At 39.0% G+C, this 12,411-nt stretch overlaps 1 protein-coding gene across 1 annotated transcript in view; it reads left to right on the top strand.

Annotated features, from left to right (window-relative positions):
* The first annotated feature begins 753 nt into the window (after positions 1–753).
* The window catches only part of LOC145992040 (aminopeptidase N-like), a 59,426-nt gene continuing 47,768 nt past the window's right edge, over positions 754–12,411 (top strand). The window contains exons 1-2 of the mRNA XM_083128163.1: positions 754–1,035; positions 5,631–6,292. Coding sequence (XP_082984289.1) covers positions 5,640–6,292 — 653 coding nt within the window. The 5' untranslated portion in view covers positions 754–1,035; positions 5,631–5,639. The remainder of the gene's footprint in view (positions 1,036–5,630; positions 6,293–12,411) is intronic.

The following is a 12,411-nucleotide window of genomic DNA, read 5'->3' as shown; positions in this document are numbered from 1 at the left end:
CAGTTCGTTTTCTGCACATTGCACCAGAGGGGACTGGGTACATTGATGTAGTGCTATTTGTTAACTTTGTTAAATACTAATATGATTTTCGTGAAGTGGGCCACCTTGAGAAGTATGGCCACCTTTGGCTCACCTACCTTACAATATAAATAGTTCAATATTGAAACAAACAACATGAGGAGGTGACACATAGCTTTTATCTTTTGTTTCATAAACTTTGGTTTCAACGTTAAGAGTACTTCAAACCAACACAGTTATGGAAGATGACGTAATGTGTACATAGCAAAGAAACAGTATTGTAGAGTTTTGGCTAAAATTTTGGCTTCTCGCTTCCTGGAATTGTGTGTAGAGTTTACATGAAAGTAAAAGTTTGAATAAAGTATTTTCTATTTCAGTGTGATTTGTTTCCTGCCATGTATTTCATGAATCATTTAACTTATTCTCGTATCAGTATGAGCGTTTGTGCATACAACTTTAAAGTGCATTACAAACTCAATTGAATGAAGTTATCTTGTGAAAACAACTGCGTTACGAAAGCTTGGACTACATGTTGCATAACAAAGAAAATTCGTAAGAGTCAACTGCTTATTTGATTTGGAGGTGATAACTGAATAAGACGTCAGACGTTAGATTCCTTCTTTCTATTGAAGGTGAGTTGTCGTAAACATTCATCCCTCCATGCACGATTTCTCATTACAAAGTATAAGTGTGTCATGACTGTTCGCTGCTCATTGTCCACCCAAGGCTAGTCCTATCTGCCCAGACTATCGGCTGGGAAGTTCACGGTGTACAAATCGAAGCGCAGTTGGCTTCCTCCAGCGATAACGTCTGTTTGTACCCCAGTTTCGTAGGTGGGAGCAGGTTTGGAGTTTCTCTGAACCTTGAATTTGAATTAACTGCTATCGGAAGCTTGCTTACTGTTTCTGTATACAGTGAACTTCTAACGACATATCTCCACGCGAACACTGCTTGTTGAAGACTTAGTTTCCGCAATTGTGTGACTTTTAAGAATTTTATTCGCCATCTGTTTAAAAGGTATGTAGAGAGTATGTTGACTGCTGTTTTGATACAGAGTGTTCCAAAGGTATGGTCTCATAGATAAAAACTTGATTGATTTGATTTGTTTTACTTCGCTTTCCTGACACTTTTGACCCGTTGTGAAGTATAGGGAAAAGTGAGGAATGGATAGCATAGATAGAATGTACGTATTTATTGAAATGTAATGCAATTATTGTAAAGTAATGTAGTGCAGGTTTGATAATGACGGTCTCCGTTGCAGATGTATAGAATAAGTTTGTTCTTAAGTACACTTTATGCACAGGAAAGCTAATCGGTATTGAACCTACAGTTTAAAGTGGAATCCGAACTACTATGTGCTTCCACCGGGTATAACCCGCGGCCCTTTGATTACAATACGAAGAAATTACCACTAGGCAATCGGGGATGCATCATGTTGTACCATGCAGCTTGATTCATCGTATTCATGTGTTCAAGGCTCAATAAGGGGTATCAGTTTGAACATCTGTTCTTGTAATACATTTGGTACTGGACGGGCATTTACATTACAATATTTACGTTTCATCTACTATTACAATATTTACATTTCATTTTATATACCATTTCAATTGTTTTGCATTTTCCTATGAATCTGGACTTTTGGAACACCCTGTTTACTGGTAGACGTTTACGCTCATAAAATATTGCGATGTTTTGAAAAAGTTTTGAATAGTGTTAGATTGAAATATGTTGTTAAGAGAAATATAATAGACTCGAATTATCTCTCCCTCAATAATAACCCTCTTCCAATGTTACTTCTATAACAAAAATATGTTATTCTCTCTTTTCAAGTTATACTGTATCTGTGTTTATTTTGCATCGACTGCCTCTCTATGGGCCTAACTCTGTGTTGGGAATCTGTGGAGCAAGGTCGAACACAACAGTAGAGAACTCGCTTTCCCTCTTTCTCGTTCATTCTCACCACGTATAATTTTTTAAAAAAAAAATCCGTCCCAATTCCATTCCGACAAATAATTTTCCGTCTCACCCTCTGGTTAAGAGTCAACATGGTCCTACTGTGCCTGGTGAAAACACTTTTTCTCGTTATTTTGTTCGAGATGGTAGTTACTTGCTGTAACTTACAGTCTGTAAATCACGGAAAGCAAGATTATTTGTAATAAAATATTGCTAAAATTCTAATTACATGAACTTTTTTCCAGACATCTCAGCTCTCTCTCAGAGTGGGGAAAAGTGCGCCCTCTGGCCACCTTTTAATAGCTAAGGACATTAGTACTAATTTTTATTTTTTTCTCGAAGAGGGCTGGAATTGTAAATACGGATATTACATAGTGGCGTTCTATTTAGTAATTGACATCTTTAACGTTTCGTTTTAAAAATTGGTCAAAGCCGAAAACTGTAATGGGGGCTTATTTTAAGGAAGGTTGCATTTACCACTTCGGTATTGCCGAGTTCTTTAGTTTTCTACTGCTTCCATACAAAAATATTGATATGTAAATTTTAGGAGGGCTGTAACCTCATTCGCTCCCCTTCTGTGAACGCCAATGCTCCCAGAAACTCATTGTGTTCCACTTTGCACTATACCCACGCACATATAGACCACACTATAATTACTATTTGAAATTAACACATGATGCGTTTGAATTGATTTGCTTTCCTTTGCTTTTTGTGCCACTTTTGGCTAATTTGCGAAGAGGGGATGAGTGATGATATGAAATTCATCAAGGAACACTCGCAAACATCCACGCCCAGGTCGGGATTCGAATCCGGGACCCCTGACGCCGTAGCGCGATGTGCTAACCACTCTTTTTTTAACAAAAGGAATACCCCTAAGCGGTAGTATCCCCCGTTTCTCACTTTTTCATTTCTGTTTTTTTTTTCTTCAATTTTTCAGTTTTTCTCATTTGGACAAACACAAATACATGTGCCTTACCCAGGACTCGAACCCGGAACCCCTGGCGTCGTAGCGCGCTGTGCTAACCACTCCGCCACGGGAACCGCAGAATGCGTTTCGAGAATACACCGATATTTATTTATTTATTTATTTATTCGAGGAATACTGGCAGATGACAAGATAAAAATAAATACATCACCCTTGGATGTGAGACAGTTAAATCCTAATCATTAATATCACGTTAAGTTAGTATTAGGTAGAAGTTTCAGCCCATCGAATCTTGTGTTTACGTTTCACTTCACATGCTTGGAGTGAGATTGAGATGGGAAATGTTCGCCATTCACCTACGTGGTAAAACCTCAAATTCTACACAACATTTTCCCATGGAGTGATAATTTTTGCATTTCTGAAATGAAAACTGACATTATAGTGCAGAAAATTTCGAGAATTCAAGCGCTTTTAATACGCTATCACTCAGAATTGCAGATTGTTCCGACTTTCTGGGTCACGCATTTAATTGCGTCGTTGATAGGATCGTGGATATTTTTAAGAAGCTGATCAGGTATTGGCCTAAGTGTACACGATGTGGTTAATGTGGTTCATTCTCGACGTTTTCTGCTCTATAAGAGTCGGAAAGATCTTCGAAAAGACAGTATTTTTTTATCTCCACAATTGCGGAAACAGTGTAGAATTCGAGATTTTTAGTGCCAGGAACCAGCACACCCCTGTTGCTGATTCCTCTCACAATTTGGTTGTTGTGGGTGCTAATGACATGATAGAGAGATCTATTGATTGAGTTGGTGTTTTAAGTTCACTTTACACACAGTAAGACTAATCGGGACTGGACCTACAGTTTTAAGTGGGATCCTACAGTTACAGTGGGAACCTCCACCGGGTATCGAACCCGTAATCCCTTGATTACAATGCGACGACGCTACCAGTGCCCCATCGGGGACGCTCTAGAGGGATCTATTGTTGGAAATGTTCTTCAACATATTAATTCTAACTTGTTGAGAAAAAAAAGAGGCACGGAGTTCTGTCAGTTGTATCTATTCTACATTAGTTGAGTATTCTCAGATACTCATAAATTGACTACGAGCTGTTTGTAAGAGTCAAATGCACCTTCAAAATTTTAATTGAATAATAAAGCATCCCACTTGAATCCAAAACATCCCGGGACACAACTGAAAGTAAATTAGCTGTGGGGAAGCTGTTGGTTTTTTTTTTTTTTTTTTTTGCTGGGGGATGCCATCCCTCCGCATCCCGCCCCCACACTGATCATAAGGCACATTGCAAACCTCTCTATCGTAAAATGAGAGGTGACCAATTATGTCCATTTTTGCATACTACTAGCAGGAGATTTTTCACATTAAAATTGTATCATTCGTAATGTAATTGGATATTGCCCATTGTATAGTGCTTCAAACTATACTTATTCTAACCCTACGTTTTGAGAGAACACATGTTGTCTCATCTTAGGTGAACAACTGGGATATATGGTCTCCCCTTCGCGAAAATAAAAATAGTAACTATAAAGGTAGCAGAAAGTAGTATAGAATTCCAGAAGGGTTGTTGGTTAAAACATCAGTAATTCAAAGGTCTGTCGAAGGTACAATCTCCACAACCGGCAAAGAGAAATAAGTAGTACACTCTCGAAACATGATGTTAGAATAGGTAAAGATTGAAGCACTAGACAATAATGTTCAATTAACATTGCATGCTAATGAACGAGAGTTGTTCCGAAAGTAATGCCTCCATTTTTTTTCGGACAAACCACAGCAGATACAAAAGATCACAATACACCATTGGATAAAGCATAGTTTCAGCTGCAAGACTCTATTTTTTCTATGTAATCGCTACTTTTCTCTACACATTTTTAACAGCGATGAACAAGAGCATGTATGCCACGCTCGTAAAAATCACCACCAACCCATTTAGTTCACTGTTTCACAGCTATGGTGTCGGCATCATCAGTTGAGAAATGTTGCAAACGCAAAGCATCTTTCATTGGCCCGAAAAGATGGAAATCTGACGAGAAGAATTTTAAGGTGCAGTCCTCGTCGGGTAAAGTGATGTGTAGTGTCTTCTGGGATAGGAAAGGGGTCATCCTTCTGGATTTCCTGAAGAACGGAGAAACAACCAACTTTGACCGCTAATATTACAACTATCAAAGTTAAAGGCTCGAATTTAACAGAGTCAGACCAAAGAAGAGGATAACCTTATTCTTGCAGCATGGCAATGCCAAACCACACACGAGTTCTAAGACCAAGGAACACATTGCCAAATTTGGCTGGACTATCCTTCCACATCCACCATACAGTTCCGATTTGGCTCCGTCAGATTTCCATATTTTCGGGCCAATGAAAGATGCATTGCGTGACACATTTCCCAACTGATAATGCCGTCATCACAGCTGTGAAACAGTGGACTAAATCGGTTGGCGGTGATTTTTACAAGCGTGGCATACAGACTCTTGTTCATCGCTGGTAAAAATGTGTAGAGAAGAAAAATAGTGTCTTGCAACTGAAACTGTGCTCTGTTCAATGGTGTATTGTGATCTTTTGTATCTCCTGTGGTTTGTCCGAAAAAAAATTGGAGGCATTACTACTTTCGGAGCAACCTAGTAGAACCATTGTCACTAACATTCAGAGAAGTACTGAAGTAAAATTGTTTAACATATCACTCAACTAATTGTTTATATCTGCATGTTTGTGTCTTGTAGGTTCGAAGAATGACCCCACCACTTGGCGACAGTCGATCGGAGTTTCTGAGCGCGGAGTCCTTAGATCTGATCAAGTACAACAGACAAGGCGGATGGTTTGTGTCCACCAGGAAGGCCTTCTTCTTAGGGCTCCTTGTGTGTGGTCTCGTCATTATCGTCGCCATTCTAGTCCACTACCTAGGCCCGTGCCCAATCACAGAAAACGTTAGCAAAGTTGAAGACATCTTGGAAGCGAACGGTATCATACCCCCACAGTTGCCAGATACAAACCCGATTACTGATTTCAGACTACCGACGAATGTTGTTCCATTGTTCTACCGCTTGAAGGTGTCAACATTCCTTGAAGATGGTTTCAAATTCAAAGGCGAAGTGAAGATAACAGTTGCCTGCAAGGGAAGCACAAGCAAGGTGGTGCTTCATAGTAAGGAGTTGAACATTACCGACCAGAATGTCACGGTTTCCGAAGTCCAGTCTGGTAGCTATCTCAAAACGTCAAGCAAAGAGTATGACAAGGACAGGGACTTCTACATCATTTACTTGGAAGACACGCTTATGGAAGGATTCAACTACACGATCAAGATGGAGTTCAGTGGGATTCTGAATGACGTCATGTACGGATATTACAGGAGCAGCTATGTAGAACGGAATACTAACATTACAAGGTAAGTATAGATTGTGGCTATAAGCGTTCTTGCCTCCGTGGCGTAGTGGACAGCATAACTCGCTGCGAAGCCAGAGATCAGTTTGGAACCCATTCAGTGTGTTTCATTCATTCTCAACGTTTCGATGAACGCAGGAACGTACTTTCTTTTCCGGATACGCCGGGTGTTAGATCAAAGAAATTTCGCTTAGTGTGCTGTATATAATTTCTTCTCTGGACAGCAGTGGTCTTCAGCATTTTACATATAGCGAACCATTTTCACATTCCACAAGGGGATGACGGGCTGCACCGTTCCAGGCACACAGGCAGTGATAACCTTGCAAATCATTACGTGGTTTCTGTTCTTCAGGATACATTCATTTACTATACCTACTCTTTACTTATAAAACAACACACCAGCATGAATAACTAACTATTGCAAAGAGCACTGACAAGTTCTGAATTGAGGTTAGGCACTGTAAGCATAATGAGACGACTGTGATTGTTTCTTTTCTTCACTGCAACATCAATATTCGCCTTGAAGTTACTCGCAGACAGTTTTCAAGGTGGGTGTCAGTCAGTCAATTCCTCAATTTCGATTTCACATTTTTCATTTTGGAGAAGAGCTGTTCGCAGACATAGGTGGTACCGAATAGAGATGCAATGGACAGGGCATGATTATAGCTACAGACAAAATAATTCTGACGCTTTCACATATTTGGAGTAAAACTCAATCGCGTCCATATTGTTCAATTTCTCCCTTAATTCATTATTACAATTCAATACAATGCATGTTAGACTGCCTGGAGAATCTTCGATATCTGCACTGAAAGGAATAGAGAATATCTTAAACATGTTACGTGACCTGAGATCTTGAAAGCATGTATCGAATTCAGATCTTAATGCTAACGCAGCTTCAGCGTACATCTCAATTTTTTTTGAACCATCACTTGCAGTATGTAGCCATATCTAAACATTGTCTTCGTTTATTTCATTAAAGATTTTAGCGGGCCGCTAAAATAAAGCCAGCGGGCCCCGGGATGAAGACCACTGCTCTACTGGGTGACCAAGATGAGAAGACTACCGGTAAACTTCGCAAACTAAGGTTCACAGTCATTTGTTTTTATTCTCTCACTTCCCCTTCTCTCGTCACTATGAGTCATGTGTTGTCATAGTCATTGCACTCGAAGGTACGGGGTATTGCCCCGTGCTTTTCATGCAGTGCAAGTGTAACAAACCTGTGCCTTTGTATTTCTACATGAATTTACAGATGTCACCAGCCTAAATCTGGTTCGCTCTTAGTCATCTGAACGTGATTTTCATTGTTGACACCTCAGGTTCATTATACAAAAATTAGCAATAAATCTAGTAAATAAACCTATCAGAATAGTCTTTGGAGAGTTCAAAACTCTTTCCATGCTTTTTTTTTTTTTTCAATGACAAGAACTTTCCAATTTTTGCACTCCAACTGCTGCATGTTCCTCACCATTGATTTGTAAAATATTTATAACTAGGGAGGGAGCGAATTTTTAGGTGCTAAAAAACTGACAAATATGTACTTGTTATGTTCTATAAACAGTGAAAATATGTGACTAAATGTCAAAAATATTTTTAATCAAAATCACTGATTGACCCATACTTTTTTCATGTTCACACACAGATCTAACTCCTTGCACAGTTTCTTCGAAATATTGTGGGAGGTAGCGTTTATGTCTCGGACACTTTGCTAAGCTAAGTGAGCAATGCTCCTTGAGGGATCGGATACTCTACGTGTCCGTAGTTAAGTACTTTGAAGGGATCCGTATTTCAAGAAATCTTTCATCTATCTACTGTTCTACCCAGTTTTGTGTTGGAACGATAAATACATGATAAATAAACTTGTATATTGTTTAAGACTGTATTACAGAAATTAACATAACAAGATCTTGGGTTAGAGTCCCAGGAAAGGCATCACCCTTATAATCTTTATTAATAACTCATGTTGACTAATTACATTATGCTACGTCACTTTTCTACCTCTCGGGCAATCGTGACGATGTGAATGATCGATGAACAGATGAAATGGACGAATTCTACAGAATATGTACATCTATGCCTTGGTTAGGATTCGAACATGTGATCTCTGGCTTCGCAGTGCTTGACCTGGACACTTTGCCTCATATTGTCAAAAGTGCGTGCAACACTGTTTTGAGTTTGCTGTTTCTTTGGTGTTTAACAATGATCAATAATGATGTAACGAATTGTTATAAATTTCCGTTGCTATGTTTTTAATACAGCAATGCAAGTAACCTACAGTAAGATGTGATCCGTTGATCATACAAAAGAGAATTGGCTCAGTTTTGAATATTCTAGTCCGGTGGACTCTCAACTTTACGGGGTAAGTTCAGAAAATTGAAATATTTATTTTAAGCTTAGTGTTAATTTATGGCCACATGTATTATTGTGGCAGAATAAGATAGACAATGTTGGCGCTGTATACACCCATTACTTTATTGTTATTAACACGTAAGCAGTTTTTTGTACTTTTCTTCAGTCACTTGTTCCTTTCGCTTCTTTCTCGGGCTTAACCTCATGCCTTGGGTACGAACTTCTTACTTTTTTATTAATTTGCATTAAAATATAAGTGTTAATGTTATCAATTCCATTCATCATGTCTCGAGCCTTTTATAGTGCCTATAAATGCCTATTCTATATAAACTTGCCTAAAGATGACAAATTTTCTATTTATTTTCCTGCTTTCTTTGCCTACTCTAGAAGGTCATCTCTCTTTTGTGACGCTCCACTTCATCTGTTTTATCTACTTACCATTCGCCATCATTGTCGCGATTAGCCAAGGGTAAGAGAAAAACGACGCAAAATAACAAAATCACAATAGAATACAAGAATAAAAGTTCAACCGACTAATAAAATTAATATGTAGTTCGGTTCTCTGCATACTTTGGCGCCTGTTTTATTTTATAATGACTTTCAATTTTCATCATTTGTATGCCTATTATCCTGCCTATTTTACAAGTTCCTGGCGCCTACAAATCTATAACGAACCAATCTACCAACACGGAAGCAGTATACAGTCCACTAACAAAAGAAATTGTATTAATACAAATTAATATGACTGAAAATTCAGAACTATAGTCCATTCGTTTACTTCGTTAACGTCGAAGAACAAAGGAAACGGCCGCCACGAACGTGGGTGGAAATAAATAGCGGGCGAGTTGTTTTCGTTCAATGACACTCAACCTTCAGCCAATGGGCGCAGCTGTCATTGTGCTCGTCTACTCCACGTGGAGTCCTTGAGCCAATAGGCGCAGCTGTCATTGTGCTCGTCAACTCCACGTGGAGTCCTTGAGCCAATGGGCGCAGCTGCCATTGTGCTCGTCTACTCCACGTGGAGTCTCAGTCACATTGTTGGAGCTGGTGGGCGCGCTCCGTCGACTTCAAAGCCAGCCGGTCGTTAACGTAGCTAGCGCGTCGACTATAATAATAGCTTTCACAGAATATATCGTAAGGAAAATTGTTCGAAGATCATTTTAAATTAAATAAATAAATATGGTATGAAAAAAACAGATACAGTATTAGGAAGGTTTGTGGTACGCTGCTTGGAAACATTTTGAAATTTAAAAAATGGAGCTAGAATTAATTATATTGAATTCTTTATTCCTTAAAATAAATTCCAAACGGGAACATCTGCCCCTCTCCCATAATCGGTGCGCCTACAAGCAAGCAGGGCCACACGTATATCATTGTTTTTCTTAACTTTAGTGCATAATGTTATGTAATTTAAAATGGCAGCAATATCAAAAGATAATTCATATTTCGATACCCTTCCATCTCTTAAAAAGCAATAACATTTATTTATTTATTTCGACTTTTGCTTACATGGCCATATTAAGGCTACACTGCCAAATGTTTTATTTTCTTCTGTTTTTTGAACGTTACAATTAAGGAAGATGGCGTTAGGTTACTAGATATTAAACAATGACTACAATTATAGGATCGAGATCATGAATGTGGAACCTTACCTCCACATCTCCCTATATGTCTTCATGGCATCATGCAATGAGCATCTTTGCATTATAATTATAAAAGTAAAATAAAATAAGACCCAGAGGAGGTGAGAGGCCCTGTCAATTTCGAAGTTTATGTTAAGTAGATTTCAAGGTGGTTAGTGTTGAAAGTCATATGCCCTAGTTTTGAATCCCCCCTTCATCCCTCTTGGGTTTGGCCGCAGGTTCCCGTCTCTCCCGTTGGAGATATAGGTAATTTGCTGCAAGACACAAGCGTGTCTCTTGCAGTGTTGCCATATCTCCCACTGAAGGGATGGAAATCTTGGGGCAGTAGAGTGCGCAAAATTTTCTTCAAAACATGAGTCAGAGAATGACGTGTGGAAACTTTCATTAACCGTATGAAGCTATCAGAAGATTACATGCTTCGAACAATAATTTTGGAAGACATACAAACAAATGAGAAACGAAGAAACTTGGGATAGTCTTAGGATGCAAGTACATAGGTAAGCCAGTAAGTAGGTCACAAACAATAACTTGAAAACCGTTTTCATTTTTCAACATAATCTCCACCAATATTAATACACTTATCACATCGCTTTAGCATTACCCCTAAACCTGATGCATAAAAAGTCTTTAGGCTGCTGTCCCAGCCATAGTCGCACCTCACATTCTACCTCTTCAACATCCGCGAAACGCTTGCCGCCACCGTGCGCATACTTTTCGGAAATTCAAACGATCATGAATTGTGTTGTAGAACAACCTATTGCAGTTGCTATGTTGTCTATCGTACACGCTTGTCAGCTCGAATCATCTCCTGCACCCGTGTCATCTCCACGTAAGTCCTCGATACAGTCACCATTTCTTTACTCAACTGCCCATGCGTGCATCTGCTATCTAGCGACTGCTAACTGAATACCATCAAGCTGGATTGTGCTGCCACCTAATGACAACTACTCACTACTATTTTCAGCTATCTCGCATCACTTTGTGACCTATTTACTGACTTCCCCTCGTATATGATATTCATTTGGAAGCTCTGACGACGAACACAGAAAATTTGATATGATGCGGTATAGATAACCGTGCTGATCAGCTTTGGAGCTAATGTTTTCCAGTTAGCTAACTTTGAGGGGGCAGAATCGAACTTGGAGCTTAACTTTCGGAGGACGGCTGTCTAAAAGGTTTCAATCACATAAAAATATCACCAGGACTATTTCGACACATTACATTTGCAAAATCATAAAAATTACTTGCTACTTTGCTCCTCAGATTTCAGGAGGCAAAAGCACTAGGGGAGTGCGGGATCCCAAAAAGTCAGTACCGGGATTATGTATAAAAAAAAACCGTCCCGAGCCTGAATTTGTAAAATGCTTTCCCGACTTTTCGGGATCACGACTAGTTGGGAAATTCAAAATTATAATATTTAAAAGTGGTTAATTGTTTATGGTTTCTGCACTATGAATGTCTGAAATGTCTTGGAAATGTAAGTTTTTATTACAGAAATGCAAAAATAATCACTTGAAGGGAAAATGTGTGAAGAATATGAGATTTTCAACTTTGTAATATTTACCTTCCCCAAAATTTCTCGACTTAGTCGGGAGATGGGGAATTTTTCCCGTCCCGAAAGTCGGGATTTTAAAAATTTCCCGTCCCAACCTAAAATTTACCGCTCCACACTTTCCTAAATAGTACCACCAACTTGTAAATTTTCATAAACCTGCCCCCTTGTCACCGCCAAGTTACGCCGATTAGCACAGTTATATATTCAAATGTTCATGTTGAAGTTTGGGCAACAAACAAAACAATAGGCATCGAGTGAAGAAGATGCATTACCTATAGGAGGAAATCACCACAGCCGAAGTTTCCGTTCATAATACCTAAGAACGAAATCTGGGTGAGGTCATAAAGCGCTCTCTACAAAAATATCATATGCTTCATATGATGCTTCATAAATGAATAACATCCTATAGTTACTTTTGTTAACCTCCTCAGAAGGAAAGTAATGAGTAGGGAGCGGAAGTTGATGAAATGTCATCTTTTTTCTGACATCTCGGACACGATGCCCATTAAATATACCCAAAGAAGGTAATTTTCTTGCAATTTTTGCCAATTTTCAGGTTTTAGGTCATTTTCCCCG

Source organism: Lepisma saccharinum, chromosome 9 (genome assembly GCF_977018435.1).
Source record: "Lepisma saccharinum chromosome 9, izLepSacc3.1, whole genome shotgun sequence".
NCBI lineage: Eukaryota > Metazoa > Arthropoda > Insecta > Zygentoma > Lepismatidae > Lepisma > Lepisma saccharinum.
This window is presented reverse-complemented; position numbering and strand designations above follow the sequence as displayed.